Consider the following 18,010-nt stretch of genomic DNA (forward strand, 5'->3'; position numbering starts at 1 on the left):
TATATTGTCTTTTGCATTTTTTAAATTCAATATACTTTGTAATTTCTCTTAAAATTAAAATAGGTTCAAGGACTGGGTGGGTGGTGCTTGCCTGCAGTCTCAGTACTGGGATTGTACTGAGGCAGGAGGATTATGAAATCTAAGCTAATCTGGGCTACAATGTAGTGAGACCCTGTTTCAAAGCCAAAGCCATAAAGATTTTATCGTGAATTATTTAGAATGGTGAGTTTCAGTTTCTGAGTATTAGTGATTTTCTAAAATGCTTTCTGTTACCAGTTCCTACTTTTAATTCCGTCATAGTAACAGGGCAGATTTTGTATGGCGTAAATCCTGTTGAAGTCACCATTTGCCTTCAGCAATGCTTTGCGTATGCATACTTAGCTCTGGGATGCTCAGGTTGAGATGGTCAGGGTGCGGCTCCAGGCTCTGTGTTCTTGCTGGATTTCTGTCTCTCTGTCACTCACCGAAGAGGGGAATTGGTCTCTGAAAATGATTTATTCGTCTATCTCAGCTAGGCTAGCTTTGGACTGGGGTGCCCTTAACTCCTTATGTTCCTGCCTTCTCTCCCCCAAGAGCTGGGATGACAGCTCTGTGCTCCCATGCCAAGCGTGTCAGGTTTTCTTTATGTTCTGTCATGGTCTGTTGGGAGTTTAGGGCTCTGTTCTTAGAGATAAGCATCCACGAACGTGTTATGTTCTCGGTGCCTCCTTGTTTAGTGTTACATAACAACTGTTCCTGGTGACGATGGTGGCTCTGAGGTCTACTCTGGTCAACATCTGTGTAGTTCCTGGGCTTTCTGGTGGCAGTGACAGCACTGCACATTTGTTTTTGACCTTTTTGCTTTTAATCTGCTTGTGTCTTTAAGGCACATTTCTGAGGTTGTGGCTGCAGTGCAGTGGTAAGTGCACACTTGGTTTACAGTGTGCCCTGAGCACCACAACAATGAAGCAGCAGCGAAGCATGCCGCTACTAGGTGGCTCTAATTAGCACTCCTCCTCTCTGCCCTCCCTGGCTAGCCTCAAAGTCAGAGATCTACCTGCCTCTTCCTCCTGAGTCCCCAGTTTAAAGGTGTACCCTTCCTCACTGCACTCTGCACTGAGTTGTGTTTTTAAGTAAATATTGGGTTCTGTGCACTTGTTGTTTGTAGGGTGTTCTTTTAAGTCCATTGGATAGCCATTGTTGGCTTATTAGTTATGACATAGTTGTGTGCGCTAGCACCTTCCAGCTTCCTTCCACAGCGCGTCACAGTGAAAGAGCTCACAGTGGGTACTTCAGCGTCTCTCTAGGCTTTTAGCACCATGCATTTACTTTTATATATGTTTACTTTTTTTTAAAAAAAGTCTTTGTTTCTAGTTTTTCTGTTCAAACAGGCAAGTATTTTTTAAAATAATTTTAAGAAGAGAGTTAAGGTGGTTTAGGGTAGCTCAGTGGTCAGGTGCTTGCTTGACAGTCTCAAGACTCTGCCTTTGATTCCTAGCACAGAAGGGGAGTGTGTGGGGTCATCATTAATATTGTTTTTCATATATATGTGTGTAATATATTGTTATTTCTCTGTCTGCTTTAAAGATTTTTATTTCCTTAGGGAATGTTTTGATTTGCTTTTTTGGTGTGTGTGTGTATGTTGGAATTTTTTCATGATGTTTGGAGATTTCAAGCTTGATATCGCCAGATTTTTTTTTTTTTTTCTGACTTACTTCTCGCCCTGTTCTTTTGTGGTTCCATTTCCCATCCATTCAGATATTTCAAGTCCCCCAAGTTCATGACTACCTCTTTCTCGGTTCTCCTCATGTGTTTCTTGTTTGTTTTGATTTTGATAGTTTCTGTTGCTTTACTCTTTAGCTTGCCTAGTTTTTCTTACACACTGTTGAATCTTCTGGCCATTCATTTGTTTTTAACCTTGCATATTTCTGTTCTTGTTTCTTTTTGTTTGTTTGTTTTGTTTTGTTTTTCGAGACAGGGTTTCTCTTGTAGACCTGGCAGGCTTCGAACTCACAGTGATCCGCCTGCCTCTTTCTCCCAGGTACTGGGAATAAAGGCGTGCAACCACCACACCTGGCTCCTGTTCTTGTCTCTTAGCGTCTGCTTTGCCATGATCATTGGTTCACTACGTTAGTTCTAGTGCTGCTGCTAGGACGTTTCTCAGGAAGTACCCAAGTTAGGCCCTATATGAAACCACTTAAGTCTACATACTAAAGCCCTGCACACTTGGGAAGTTAGTTTAGTCTACTAAAATTGTGTTTTGAAAACCTTAATTTTGCTTTCTGTTTAAGCTATGACCTATTTGTGTTTAAAATATTTGCATACTGTAACTTAGATTTCTTTTGTAATATTTTCATTCAATGTGTGTCAGAATGTATGACAAAGTAAGCAGTCGATAAGAAGGAAAGATGGTTTTTGGCTCCTAGTTCTGGTGGATTCAAACCATCCTTGCTCTGTCCCGTTGCTGCGGGCCTGTGGCCGCACAGTACCTTATGATGGCGTGTGTGGTGGTGGGGTTGTGTTCGGTTCATGGGAGTAGGGAAGCAAAAAGCCAAAGAGAAAGGGGCTGGAATCCCAGTGTCCATTTCTGCCCTTTAGTCTCCACACCCTAAGCTTCTTCCTTCCTGTAGCACACAGGCTGGAGAACAGGATACTTCACATATGGGCCTGCAGGGAGCATTTAGATCCAAACCCTAACCATCAGCTTAGATTCCTTCAGTAAGTTGGATTGAGACATTGTTTAGAATTGCTGCTGCATTGTTTAGAAACTACAGCTCTGAAAATTGAATACTAAGAGTAAAGTGATAACAGTGAGCGAATGACGTTTAAACGGTTTTGCTTTGTCCAGTGTTGAGTAGTCACTGGAAGTGTCATGTTCAGTGGAGAAAATTTATAAGGATTTTAAAATATTTTCTTAGGTAAAATGGATGCAAATAACTCCGGACCTGAAATTAATAAGATCCGAACACCAGAGAAAAAGCCTACAGAGTCCAAACAGGTACGCTGCTCACATCATCATCGGTGCAATGATTCTGGTGGCGAGGGTCTGATTGGCCCAAAGCATCTCCCACTTCCCCTGTGTATGTTGTGTGTATTGTTTCAGAGTTACTCAGTGGGTTACTCACTACCTTTCTCCTGTCCCATTGTCTTTCATTATGTTATTTCTTTTCCATGTGCATATTTTCTCATATTTCCTTTTCTTTCTTTCTTTTATTTAAGTTTTAAAGGTTTGTTTCTTTTTATGTGTAGAAGTGTTTCTCCTGCATGTGTGTATGTGTGCTACATATGTACCTGTGGAAGTTGGAAGAGCCATTCAGAGCTGGTCGAACTGGAGTGAGTTAACAGATGCTTGTGAGCTACCGTGTGGGTGCTGGGAATCAAACCTGGGCCGTCCTCCAGAATAGCAAGTGCTCATAACTGCTGAACCATTATCCTTCCAGCCCCTCTCCTCAGATCTCCCTAATTAAGCAGTAGATCGATGTCATAGATGCCTCATGATAATGAATCTTACATGTCTCATTGACAGTGACCTTAGCCAGGGAAGGGCTGTGGCAGCGACTTCTTCCGGGCCTGGCCTTGTTCTCCATGCCCTCTGTGCAGATCCTAACCCTTGTGTCTGCCTGTTCGCCTGCCTTTCCCACTTCTGTGCTGGAATACATTAGAGAGGACCATGTGGATGGTTGAATTAGTGTGGCTGGAAGCTTGTGTGTTCTAATGTCAGTAGGACTCAGCTCCCTCCTTTTCTTGTGCACTACTTAGCTCCTTTGGCCAGGTGCCTTGTTGGCTTTTCCCAGGCCTGTTACCTCATGAAGTGGAGCTGACTGCTGTCACCACACCTAGATTCATAATTGATGACTACGATATATCCTGAGCCTCTTTACTTTGTTATTACCAGCCTTAGATGAAATTCTCTTAACATTACTGTCTCCTGCCCTTGCCCAGTAGTCACCTCACTGACTCCGTGTTTTCAGCCTTCTCTGCTGTGTAGACTCTTCTGCCCCTGATCCTTCTCACTCATATTCCAGCCTAAGGGGTGAACACTGGTTAGCAGACTTTCAAAACACGCTTTCTTTGGGACTGAAGCTCAGTGGTAGTGTTTGCCTAGCAAGCACAAGACCCTGGCTTTAATGCCCAGCACCACAAAAGATTAGATAAATAAGTAAAGATTCATTCTTTGACCTTCACCTCCTGGTGCCTCATCTCTTTGTTTGTTCCTTAACCCACACAGTGTAGGACTAGTTCTGAGCATCTCACTGTGACTATGAGAGCCATGCACTGTGTCACACAGCTCGTGGTTTGTGGTGTTTGGCATTTGGCTGTCTAACTTGTATTATTTTCCTCTTGCTTGCTTGCTTGCTTTATTTTGTTTGTTTGGTTGGTTGGTTTTTTCAAGACAGGATTTCTCTGTGTTGCCTTGTCTGGCTATCCTAGAATTCACTTTGTAGACCAGGCTGGCCTCAAACTCAGAGATCTGCTTGCCTCTGCCTCCCAAGTGCTAGAATTATAGGCATGTGCCACCACAGCCTGGATTCTATTGTTTTCTTTAACATGACATTTCTTTATCGTACAACTCTTTGTTACACAACCTTCTGTCTTTTAAAAATACATTCCCATCTCACCTTTCCTCATCACCCTAGTACTCAAGTTGTGATTTCCCAGAGTTCTGGTTGGTCCCACTTCTCTTTGAGGTCTATGGTTGATGACTATAAACTAGTCTGAGTTGTGTCTTTAAGTGCCTCCTCCTCTTCTTCCTCCCCTTCCTCCTCTTCTTCCTCTTCTTCTTCTTCCTCTTCCTCCTCCTCCAAACATGAAATAAAGTTTATCATGTAAGGGGCACAAAGCATGACTAGGAGAAACAGAACTAAGGGCCTGTGTTCTGATATGTCAATAGGTAGGCATTTGGTTCCCTTTGATTTAGCATTTTAGCCCATTAGGTAGGACAATGGATGAGGTATTCTCTTCTGTAACGACTTCCAGCTAACATTAGGATGTTGTTATGGGGCCCAGGAAGGCTGAAAGGTTAGTCAGAGGCTGGACAATGGGGCATTTATCAGAAGCATCTGATTCCATTGATCCAGTTGGAGAGACAGGGAACAATAACCTTGGCTGGACTGGTTTACATCAGTTTTCATTAAGTCCAGATCTCAGCTGCTTGCAATCCACAGGTGATCCCTGGATGGAGTCTGTTAGCCAGGTGAAAATCTGCTGAGACAAATAAGGACAGAAGTTAAAATTGTGTCTATAAGACAGCAGGGATAGGCCCATGCCTTTGAGACCTAGTAAAAGCTATAGCTTTGGGCTAAAAAGCATGAACATTCTTTTCTCAGTCTAGGAGGCTAGATATACAGCTTGGACAGACACATTTTTGGTATGATGAGAAACACCCTTAAGTCTATATTCAGAAGACAACTAAAGGGAAATTAAAATGTTGAGTTTGTGATTGAATAATAAGCAGTCAGTGCTCCACCAGCTTATCAGAACTCTATTGACCAATGTTAAAATTCTGGACTTTTGAAGACTTATAAAAACATAACAATAGCATAGAAGAGGGAAAGAAATCTCTAACATTTCCCAGTTTTTATATGCCTTAAATCACTTTCTTATAGCTCTACAACTTACATTTACCAAACTTAACACCTTTTTAGACCCTCATAATTTAAACTTTCATATCCTCAGACCTTACATAAACTTTATATTTCTTCTATTCAGTTATTCGCCATGAGACACAGGAAGTTGATTACTGAGACTAGTCTTTAAATGAAGGAATAGTAAAAAGTTACATTGAAATCTGTTTACCTTCTAACGTGAAGCCTGTGAGAAAGGCAAACCTGTTTGTCTTTTTAAATAAGAGGCCTAGTATCTAGTAGTTTTAACTAGTGAATGAATTGACTAATAAACTAACAGTGGATCTAATTGTCCTCTAGCTGTCAAACTATCATTAGCTTGGCCGTCAATGTGATCAGAGACCTGAGAAGGATAAATTGTGACCTAGATGAATTTATGTATCAATTAAAATGACATAGATGAGTAGTCAGTCCACCACCTAGACAGTTGCCCAGGCTTCTGTAGTTTTTATGGCACCATGGGTAGAGGTAGTCTGGCCATCAGGCACAGAAGATGGGAGGCTGTTTCTGTGGAAGAAGAACATGAGTGAGACTGACCTCACTTGATTTTCAGCAATATGAGACAATAATTCTATGGGAGTCCAGTTTCTCCACAGTTTAGGCTGGGCCCTAGCAGCAGGTAAGGTACTGGGGACAGTCTTACCAGTGGTTAGAATGCCACAATCCAGAGTTGAAGTCATCTGTCCTGCCCAAATCCTGCCTAAAACCTTGGGAAGTTACTGCTAGAGTTTGTGAGTCTCTGTCATAATAAGCTTAAATATTTATTTAATGCCATATTCAGCAGATCTCTGACAAACTTGAAGGCCAGCATATCCAAGTTAATCTTTATCTGTCTTTAGTTACCTGCTCTAAACTACATATCACAAACATTAAATAGAATGTTACGATCTAAATTATGGGATATTTTGTAGATAAGTGTCTGAGGACCATGTCTATCTCAAGTAGATCTAAATAGGCACACTTTGTTTATAGCTACTTTTGTTTAACTTTGAAAACATACGTAGGATGCTAAGTAATACTTAATCTTGTAACTAACTGCATCAGTTCTTAGTATACCTGTAAATATATTTCTGAACTAGTATCAAAGCAAACTTTTCAATTATAGATACAGTTCATAGAGACTGGCAATCTCCTGATCCTGTCACAGTGCATCATTACAGACTGAACAGGGGGAAAAAAAAAAAAGACAGAGGTTTCACTTGGCATTCAGCAGAGTACTGAATCCAGTCGACAGCCCTCAATAAAGATGGGGTGAAGCTACAGCTCTCCCACAACTAAGATGGCTGCCAGTCATGTGACTGACCATAGTCAAAATGGCTATGGCTCCACACTTTTTATCCCAAAAAACATCATGGTGGGTAGCGACGTGTTTTTAGAGTCCACTGCAGGCAGTTTAAAAACATAGCCATATTCAGAAAACAAGGCTAAACATATTTCTAAGGCAGTAAAATTTAAACCTTTTGAGAGTGAAGGTAGATCATAATGTCTCTAAAATTAATATATCCCAACTTAAAAGTATCTTTAGAACCACCCATTTCCAGAGTCAGCAATATACTATCTTGTTACTCTGAATTGACCTTTATAACTTTAAATTTTTACCATAATACAAAGAATACTTTGAACCAGGATTGAATCATATATACAATATGTTGTAAGAAGATGACTTTGAATTTCTATAAAAATCCATACCAACTTAAAATGAGACTTGTTTCTTAGTCCAAAAGGGAATAAAATAGAAAACAGAGAGCTCATTTGGACCAAGAGGCTCTATAATTGTTTCCCTATTCCACGTTGCTAACTCAAGATGGTGGATTCAGAACATGGCAGGCTGTAGACCATGTGGTCCACATGGTTACTATTTAAAAACATCTGTGTTTCTATAGATGTTACAAACACATATGCACACATATCTTAAGATATATAGGCTGGAGGTGCATCTTTAATACCTCATTAAAGAAACACTGCTTTAAATCCTATCTTTTATACGTCTAGTTTTTAACATAGGACAGAAATTACATAAAAATCTTATCCCACTTTAAAGTATCTTTAGAAACCTGTTTCCTTGGTCCCTTCATGCCATGTGTTTTTGCCCAGAATGGCCCCAACCCCGAGTTACTTGTTTTTTCTTTTGTGTTTGTTTGTTTTTGTTTTGTTTTGTTTTGTTTTTCGAGACAGGGTTTCTTTGTGTAACAGCTCTAGCTGTCCTGGAACTCACTCTGTAGACCAGGCTGGCCTTGAATTCACATTCATCTGCCTGCCTCTGCCTTCCAAGTGCTGGGGTTAAAGGCGTGTGCTACCACTGCTTGGCTGAGTTACTTGTTTTAAGCTAACTTTTAAAAAAGATGTTGAAGATTTTTAACCATACCCAATAACCAATAATCTATAACCAAGACATAGAGAGCATAGTAAACTTATACATTTAAGATCAATCGGGGGGCTGGAGAGATGGTTCAGTGGTTGGGAGCACTGGCTACGCTTCTGGAGGTCCTGAGTTCAATTCCCAGCAACCACATGGTGCCTCACAACCATCTGTAATGGAATCTGGATCTCTCTTTTGGTGTGCATGAAGACAGAGCACTCATATATATAAAATAAGTAAATAAAGCTTAAAAGAAAAAAGATCAGTCAGAAATAAAGGTGTAGTGGCCATACATACATTCAAGACAGACAAAACTTTCCTTACTTCCTCCAGCTGTAATTTCAAGGGAAGAGTACCTTGCTATCTCCTGAATCCAGGGAGGAGCTGAGGCTTGCTTTCCAGCAGTGTTTCTGGGCTGCAGTGGGTGTAGGAGGTCGCAGTAGTGGAGTGGCACCAAGCCCGGGCCTCTGCAAGCTGCAGCTACCTTTTGCTGCTACCCTTGGCTTGGAGCTGCATGGAGCAGAGCCTGCAAGCTAGCCAAAACCAGTGGCCTGAAGCCAGCCCCTGGGGCTCCAGGAGGTGATGTGCAGGAAGGGACTCTGAGGGCTTACATGGTTGAATCTGGGGAGGGGAGGAGCTCGGTGTTGGCTGCTCTGGCTCCAGGTCATAGAGATCACTGATAGAAAATTTTCTGACTGCACGGAACAGAAGAGAGCTAATGGGCCTGTGGAGCCCAGGGTGGCTTGCACAGAGCAGTCAGGCCTTGAGGAACTTAGAGCATGCCATCTGACCCATGATGATTTCCACAAAGAAAGAACAAAGGCAGTCTGAGAACAAACAGAACACAGACACACAGAGACAAAACCAGACTCCTCGGGGACCGAAAAAGAAACCAAAATGCTGATGGCAGCTTGTCCTGTAACTGGGCTTTGCCAGATGGGAGTGACTTGTGTGTAGTCACCAAAACCAGAGACAGAATGGAACCTCCCAGTTCCACCTGATGGGGGTCCAGAGCGCCCTTGGAACCTCCAGGCTGGGAGGAAGAAGTTGGCACATCTGCCCATCCTCCAGTGGCCTCCAGACTGTATCTAGACACCAGATTTAGACACAGAGAAACAAAGACAAGGACCAAACAGAAACTGTGGGGATACCCCAGGGCTCACCAGTCAGTGGAACTAATCCCTCTCCTGGAAAAATTCAACTGTTAGGTTTGGGAGTCCCCAGTGATCCCAAACAAGCCCCCAAATGTAAAGGTCCAAAAATTGCTAAAGAAGACCCCAGACTCAAATAGTATGTAAAAACAAAAAGTGTTTAATTTGCAGAAACAGACTGCATGCAGAGGTCAACCATCCATACAAAATGGCAGGGCCAAGTGCCCATTTCTTGGCAAAGACTTCCAATTTGGATCTGCGGTGGGAGGGACTGCAGTGTAAGTGAGGCAGCCAGAGGACTTCTGACTGAGTTAGGGGGTGCTGCAGAGAAAGTTGCCTAACAATAAGAGAATGCAGCAGCCCACATCTGCCACTGTCGCCCAGTTCCCCTTCTGTCATATGCCTCTTAATACCAAGGCACTGAATTCAACAGAGCTTGGAGTTCTTTTTTCTTGTTTCCTGGGCCCCAAAGCAAAGCATGAGGATATAAAGAAAATGAAATGTGGCTATCAGGAAGCCTTGCTTTCTAACAGATGATTTACAGTGCCATGGTAGACACTTAGCTATCTCCATTCTACTTTTGATAGTACCTGGAACTAGCACCTAGAACCGAGCTGCCAAATCACCTACATCTGCTACTGCTGCTTCCACTACAGGGTCCTAAAGTGCCTTATTCTCCCTCTACAGCCGTTGAAGTGCACTCCACATTCACGCTCTCTGAAGCCCCCTCTCATTTCAGTATCATAGTATTATGGTCATGAGCTTCCTGTCTGTATCAAGACACAAGTGATGGAATCAATTAAAACAGCAGCTTAGCCATAAACAACCCTGACACAACCTCATGCTTGTGGCCAGAGTGTGCATTGCAATAGTGTCTTTTGGAGACATTTGTGTCCCTGGCTAATGTAGCTTTGTCATCCACAAGATTATGAGTTACATGAGAGAATGTTCGCCTTTGACGAGCTTCAGTTAGGTTCTGAGGTGGGAACTGCAGGTACAGCAATGGCTTAGGACGGCCTGATAGCTTACTGATACCTTACACACAGTCAGCCATCTCAAGGACCTGAGTGAGGGGCCAAGTGGTGAGATGCAACTGCTCTTGGGGTGTGATTGGCATTGCAACTCGTTGAAATGGCTTGGTCGGTGTTCCTAGCTCAAATCAGGAACTACGCACCTCGCTTGTTCAGCTCTGTTTTCTTGGGTACCCTGTCCAACTTTACAGACTTTGGCTAAGCAAGCACCCTGCAATTCTCACTGACCACTTTAGCACTGAAACTTAAAAGGTGACACATAACAGTTTATGGAGTGTCGCTTACATATGGTTTTGGTTTTTCATAGTGTCAACACTTACAGTCAAACTTGCATTTCAAGACAACTCTGCTCTTTGACTTCAAACCTTCTTTGGTGGTTCTCCAAAGCTTAATGGGATCAAACTGGATGTTCCTGATCAGTGGTTAGTCAGAGTCTGTGTAGTTGATGTTAAGAATGGGAAGCCATCATGTAAAGAAATGAGGTTTGAGCTCTGTGAAGGGAAAATGTGCACCCCATAGCTGCTGTTCTCTCAACCTGGCATTAAACCCTCTTCACAGAGCATCCTAGTCTTTTTTGGAATGTTCAGCTCAGGTGACATTGCTTTTCTGAAGCCTTCTTTGCATTTCCTAGTCCTAGTGTCTCATAGGCCCCTCTTTCCAGTGTCTCATATGTTTGCATATAACCTCTGCTGGACTCTAGGCCAGGGATTGACAAGCTGCTTTGGTAAATGGCTAAACAATAACGTTTTTTGTTTTGGTTTCTGTTTTGGTTTTTTGAGACATGGTTTCTCTGTGTAGCCCTGGATGTCCTGGGCTCACTGTGTAGACCTGGAACTCATGGAGATCCACCTGCCTCTGTTCTTCCAAGTGCTGGGATTAAAGGCGTGCGCCACCACTCCTGGCTTTAGACAATAACTCTTAGACTTGGATGTTCACACAGTGCACGCTGCTGCAGTTCAGCTCTGCCACTGTAGTGCAGAAGGAGCCATGGATAACATGTGGGTGGCTGAATGCCTGTTTCAAGAAGGCTTTCTTTGCAAATGTTCAGGGCGCTAGAGATAGAATAGTTGGCCGAGTGTGTAGCTCATACAGTAAGCTCTTGAGGCTGTAGGCTGAATCTACTCTTGCCTTTTAATCTTCACAATCAGTCACAATGCACTTAGTAGGCCCTCCACAATGTTAAAAAGAATATGAAACTGCATAATGAGAAAAGTCCATTGCCATTATGGTTCTGCAAAGGTGTCATGGTACCTGTTTTCCCCCATGGGAAAGTTGCCAGAGACACAGCTTTTATTAATGTTGATTTGTTTGAAGAAGCAGATTAGATATATGAAAACAATAAAAATCAGTGGGAAACAGCACATTTTATTGATTTATATCTGAAGGAAATTAATGGTTCTCTTTCTAAGGGAGAAGGTGTGAAATTGGAAATAGTGTAAAAGGAATTAGAGTGGCCATACTAATAAAATGGTAGCAGCTTTTATTCAGACTCTAATTTAATGTTGCATGTTTCCTCCATCATCTTTTTTAATTTATAAGAATATGCTCTTATTTGGCTGTCAGAGGTGGCTGACTGCTCCTGGCACTCCCCCTGCTACTGAAGAGCATGTGACAGCCTCTAAATGGGTTTGGTTGGGAAAGGATGAAAAGCCACGAAACTCTGGGTTTCTGCAGTTAAAAATGCTTCTTGGTTTTTGTTTGTTTTTTCTCCTCCAGGTTGATTTGGAATCACATCCACAGAACAGAAGTCCCGAATCCCGTCCTGCCGTTGTTTATTCCAATACCAAATTTCCTCGAAAAGATAATCTCAACCCAAGACACATAAGTCTTCCTCTTCCTGCACAGCACGCACAGTATGCAATCCCTAGCCGCCATTTTCATCCGCTTCCTCAGCTACCCAGGCCACCATTTCCCATCCCCCAGCAGCACACCTTGTTAAATCAGCAACAGAATAATTTGCCTGAACAAACAAATCAGGTGGCACCCCAGCCAAACCAGATGGCACCTCAGCCAAATCAGGTGGCACCCCAGCCAAATCAGGTGACCCCGCAGCAAAGCCAGGCACCTCCACAGGCCCTGCAGCCACCGCCTCAGCTCTCTCCTGCATTTCAGGCGGGGCCAACGAATGCATTTTTCAATAATGCAGTTGCTCACAGACCACAGTCTCCTCCTGTCGCAGAGGCTGTGGGTCCCGAGCAACAGCCACCTCCTGGGCTGCCTGACGGCCACAGTCCACTGAGAGCCATCACACAGCCTGGCCCCATGCTGGCGTCCCCTTTGAACAACTTTGTTGATGAGAGCTCTCCAGGATTGCCTGTAGCAGAAACTTTGGGTAAGCTTGCCTGTCAGGATGTCAGAGGTGAAGGGTTCCTGGGTTATATGCTGACATAGCATGTCCAAGATTGACTCGTGTCTCCAAGTAATACCAGAAAACTCCACCAATTGGCATAAAAAAATTTGGCCTCAAGTGTTGTATGTGCCTATGAGTATTAATACGAACTCAGTTGACATCATTTCAGCCATCATGCAGGAAGAGGGGTCAGCGCCATAGCGCCGGGCTGTGGGAAATTTACTTTTCCCCAACCAAACTGTAGCTATTTCTTTGTCTTTGTGGAGAAAATCTGGGTGTAAAGGTCTTTGCAGAAATTAGCTTGAATCCCCAAATGGTCAAAAACAATATTTCACACCCACTTCTGCAGATCGAGTACACGGAAGTGTAGCCCTGGAGACCCTGAGGCAGCAGCAGGCACGGCTACAGCAGTGGAGTGAGCACCATGCCTATCTCAGCCAGGGCAGCATCCCGTATCCACACCATCACCACCCTCACCTCCCGCAGCTTCCCCAGCCACCCATTGGCCTCCACCAGCCGCCAGTGAGGGCCGAGTGGAAACTCACCAGCAGGGCTGACGATGAAACAGAGACAACGTTCTCAAGGTATTCCAGCAGACCAGGGCCAGCCCTGAGTAAAGCTGTGTGTTTCTTACCTCACTGGAGCCCTTTAGCTTTAAACTGGAACACGGTCTCATATAACTGGGGCTGGTCTTGTTGGTGGATATTACAAAGTTCTCTCAGTTGACATTAAAATATGGAGAATTTAGAAGTCACTCTTACACTAATCTGGGTTTAGATAACCTACAACTTTAGCCCTTGCTTTATGTCTGTTAGGCAAGAGACACACACCATTAGTGGGACTGGGTGTTCTATTGTTTGTTACTTAGCAAATACGAGAATGATGAGGACAGAAGTCAATTTGTGGTTAGCACTCATTATTAGCTTCTTACCTAGCAGGGTGGACACCTACCTTTCTGGAGCTGTAGTTGTGCTGAGGCTTCACGCCTGACTCGGCACCCTCAGAGTGTCTATGGTTGGCACCATGTGGCAGCTGTGAACCGCTTCCTCATTCTCTCTGAAACACACCCACTGTCACCGTGGCCCTTAAAGTTTTATTTTGTTTTAACATTTATTTATATTTTTTAAAGTATACACCTTTTTGTTTTTATTGATTTTTTTTCCCCCCTAAATGTCATGTGTATGAGTATTTTGCTTGTACGTGTGGTACGTGTACTTTGTGCATGCCTGGTGCCTGAGGAAGCCAGAAGAGAGCATTGCACCCATAGCACTGAAGTCACAGGAGATTGTGAGCCACCACATGGGTGCTGAGACCTGAACCTGGGCCTTCGTAAGAGCACACATGTTCTTAACTTATGAGCCATCGCTCCAGCCTATTTACTCATTTTTATTTACTTATGCATGTGTGGGTGTGGGTGTGTAGGTGTATGTATGGGTGTAGGGAGTTGGTTCTTCCACTGTGTGTCTTTCAGGGATTAACCTGAATTGTCAAATTTGGTGGCCAGCATCTATGCCTGCTGAGCTGTCTCCCTGGCCCATGGTGGTCCTCTGTCCCTTCCAGTCTTCATGTTGAGGCTGGGATGGATCTTTTCATGCAAAGATAAAACCAGAGACAGTTAGGTAGCTGACATCGTCACCCAGCATCTCCAGGTCAGTTATTAATCTTGGTCAGTCTCAGTACTTAATTTTGGATTAATTAATGCCACCCCTAATTAGATACTGTGATATGGTTTGCAGAAATCACACATGTGGTTGGCTCTGCTCCTGAATACTCCCCTTTGCTTCCCCCTCATGTTTTCTTATCTTTATGTAGGTTTCAAGACTTACTCAGAGAGCTGTCTCATCGTGATCAAGGTGACACTCGAGAGCTTGCTGAAATGCCACCACCTCAATCAAGACTTTTGCAGTACAGACAAGTTCAGGCTAGAAGCCCACCAGCGGTCCCATCTCCCCCTTCCGCCACAGACCACAGTAGCCAATTTTCTAACTTTAATGACAATAGCAGAGACATTGAACTAACCAACAGCCCAGCCTTTCCACAGCGCCTCCCGCCTCAGCTCTTTGGCTCACCGTTTGCATTGCCATCTGAACACCTTACCCCACCCCCCCTGAAGTACCTGGCTCCGGAAGGAGCATGGAATTTTGCTAACTTGCAGCAGAATCACTTAATAGGGCCAGGCTTTCCCTATGGCCTACCTCCATTGCCTCCCAGGCCACCGCAGAACCCTTTTATACACATCCAGAACCATCAACACGCTATTGGTCAAGAGCCATTTCACCCGCTGTCATCTCGCACAGTATCTTCTTCTTCGCTCCCCAGCCTAGAAGAGGTAAATGTCTTTCAGTGTTCTGTCTTGGGATTAGTTGGCTGTGAACAGATTCTGTTGGTGTTTATCCATTTGGTAAAAGGAGACTTTTTAAAAAAATCAAATATAGTATCTTTCAAAAATAATCTTTTTCTGAAAAATGTTTTACTATCTACCTGTTTGTGCTATTTCATATTTTGTGTGTGGTATTGTTGAAACATGAAGCCTCTTGAAAATATTCATTGCTATTTCAGCTTGAAGTTGGAGGGCTCTAATGTCTGAATGGTGCTGGCCTCTCTAATCTGAGGACGGGGCACCATAGTGACTTATCTTTTATTACGTGGCTCTTGTTGAGTAGTACTCTGTAAAAGCGTTGGTTTTTCTAGTGAGTGGCCAGTTCAAAACCAGTTCTCCATCCTGTCATCCTGCAGTACGATGCTGTTTATGAAGCAGTGGACACCCAGTCAGACCAGTTTGCAAATGTCAGAGCATCCTATCAGTTACATAAGCCCAGCTGCTGTGCAAGCATCAGGAGACGGACATGGCTTTCACCATAGAACTCTCGAGACACCTGCACACAGCAGCACTGGCATGGAGCAGTTAGTGGTTTTAGGGGCTAAGACTTCCAAAGTGTGGCTAGAGAGACGGCTCAGCATTGAAGAGCTCTGGGTGCCCTTCCAGGACCTGGGGTCACTTCCCAGTACTCACCTGGTGACTCACACACTTCTGTAACTCCAGTTCCAAAGTATCCGATGCTGCTTCTGGATTCTTGGGGCACATGCTGGGGAAACATACATGCACATAAAACAGAAACAAAACCAATTTCCAAATCTGTGTAATGTGTAGATTAGGATTGTCTAGCTGTGCCAGTGAGCTGACAGTGGCTAAGGATAAGACTGTACAGGGAATGGTTCTTAATACTTATACGTGTCTTCTCAAAACAGGATAAACAGTTACAGTTTTGTTTGTTTGAGAGAAAGTCTCAGTGTGTAGCCTAGTCTGGTCTTGAACTCAAATCCTCCGGTCTTGGCCTCTTACGTATTTGGATTACAGACGTGTATCACCGTACCTGGTTTGCATTTGTGAAATATTAAGATGTTTTTCTTTGAGACAGGATCTCAGTATGAGGTCAAGATGGCCTTGAACAGTAATCCTCCTACTTGAGTTCTGGGATTCTAGGCATGAGCTATTACAGCTGCCTAACACAGATAATCTCCCACTGAGTTGTGAGACAAGGCAAAGCAAGTTACAGCTCTGTGAGGATGAGGCCTGTTCTGCTCCCTTGGCACCAGTTCAGGCCTTACTGTCAAGGCCGCCATAGATGGGGAGAACAGAATATAACCTTTACATTCCCGTGGAATTTGTTGTTTTTATGAAATTTTCTGGTTTCTCTTGACTGAATGTTCTCACAGACGTTTCAGGCTTTTAGTTTCCTAGCCCAAAGGGTTGTTCAATGCATTTGACAGTGTGTGTTGTTGTCTCTAAGAAGGAGAAGTAGACTTTGGTGTTGCATACTGTGTGGCTTTCCTGACACCAGGTGTGACGTCTCACCTCTCTTGTTGAGTGTCTTCATGCTACTGTTTGGTGGGGACTGTGTCCCAGTTTGCACAAGGTTCACAGTTTATACTTTGCTAAGTAACACTCCATAAGGAACAATCTACTTTAATCCCTGATCTCTCTAAGTGGTCTGAGATTTTGGAATTTAAGTTCTTTGTCCCCTGTTCCTTTCAGCATCTGGTATTTTTGTGTCACTGTTGAGTATATAAATGATCCCCGTCAGTTGTCAGTGAGTTCTTACGCTTCGCAAAAACACTTGGTCACCTCGCTTCTGACACTAGGCTCGTGAGCGATGACTAACTTGCAGCAATTGAAGAAATTCTTTGACAAGGAAAATCTTATTTTTACCACTTTGTAGATGTTGACATTTTCAATGTATTAGGGTAAGTTCTATGTGTTCAAAATGATCTTGCATGAGTCATCTCACAGTGAATGGCATATGTTCTCACTGTTTATTTCCAACCCTTTAAAGCAGTTTCTTTAACAATAAAAAGAAGGTTACTTTCTCCCCTGCTGTGCGTTCTTTACTGCCAGAAACCTTGGCAGATTAATCTGATGGGATGAAAACACTCTGTGGTAGCCTAACAGTTACCTTGAGTGAGGATTTTTTTTTTTTTCCTTCATGTTTTGTTTCATTAGGATTTTTGGTTAATACTCATCTTTTCAGACAAGATTTTACTATGTAATTCAAGCTGGCCTTACACTGTGGTCACCCTGTGCCTCAGCCTCCCTAGTGCTGGGATTACAGGCATGGGCCAGCATTACTCAGCTATCATTTTTATTTTCTTTGGAAAAATGAAATATATGACCAATAGAAGCCAGAAAAATCACCTAATTTCACTACATAAAAATAACTACCATAGCATTTTTATTTAGTCTTTCCTAGTGGCCATAGATAAGAAAGGGTTAATGTAAGGGGTTGAGGAACTGTTAGGGAAACTGAAAACAACCACACCCCCATCACTGTGCCCCATCCAGTCTTGCTTTCCCTGAAGTCTGGGGACTATGAATGGGGCCCTGGTCTTACAGCTGTTTTCAGTTCTGAGACTAATTCTCATTTGGATAACTAAGACTTACCCTCACTAGTTTTCCTTATTCACCCCAAATTCAGTGAAAGCTGTGGGTAGCCTTGCTGCTTGGATGAGGCTAGAACACCTAGGATGCTGCCTTTCCTGGGGCAGGCTTCTGGCTACTCTTAGCTGACTTCAAACCCTGGTGTAAGTTGGGGGCCTGGTTTAATTTCCTGCAGACATTTAGTTAGTTGTCAATACCTTCACCACTGACTAGAAGCAGCACCCTGGTCAAGTGTAAGGTTCTTTATATAGCATTGTATTGTGCTCCAGTTTCAGCTGAGGAGAAAATATGCAATCAACAGAAATCCATTCTTAGCTTTTGGGCCTCTGAATGCTCTATTTTTGGTGATTTTGGCTTGATTAAAAGTTTTTCAAGGCTGGAGAGATGGCTCAGTGGTTAAGAGTACTTACTGTTCTCACAGAGGACCAGGGTTCTGTGCCCAGCACCCACACTGTGGCTCCAGGGAACCAGGTACCCTCCTCTGGCCTCTGCAGGCTCCTGCGTGCACGTGGTGCACATGGACTCATGCTGGCTTACACATACACAAAACTTAAAAAAAGGGGGGGGGGTTGCTTTTTGT

The 18,010-nt window shown here is 43.4% G+C and overlaps 1 protein-coding gene across 3 annotated transcripts in view; it reads left to right on the forward strand.

Moving 5' to 3' along the window:
- Helz (helicase with zinc finger) overlaps positions 1-18,010 on the forward strand; it is a 131,861-nt gene that overhangs the window by 102,015 nt on the left and 11,836 nt on the right. For all 3 annotated transcript variants that reach the window (XM_051158932.1, XM_051158933.1, XM_051158934.1), the window contains 4 exons: positions 2,898-2,977; positions 11,861-12,476; positions 12,844-13,078; positions 14,307-14,823. In XM_051158932.1, the coding sequence (XP_051014889.1) occupies positions 2,898-2,977; positions 11,861-12,476; positions 12,844-13,078; positions 14,307-14,823 (1,448 nt within the window). The remainder of the gene's footprint in view (positions 1-2,897; positions 2,978-11,860; positions 12,477-12,843; positions 13,079-14,306; positions 14,824-18,010) is intronic.

The sequence above is a fragment of the Acomys russatus genome, chromosome 16 (genome assembly GCF_903995435.1).
Source record: "Acomys russatus chromosome 16, mAcoRus1.1, whole genome shotgun sequence".
NCBI classification, from domain to species: Eukaryota; Metazoa; Chordata; class Mammalia; order Rodentia; family Muridae; genus Acomys; species Acomys russatus.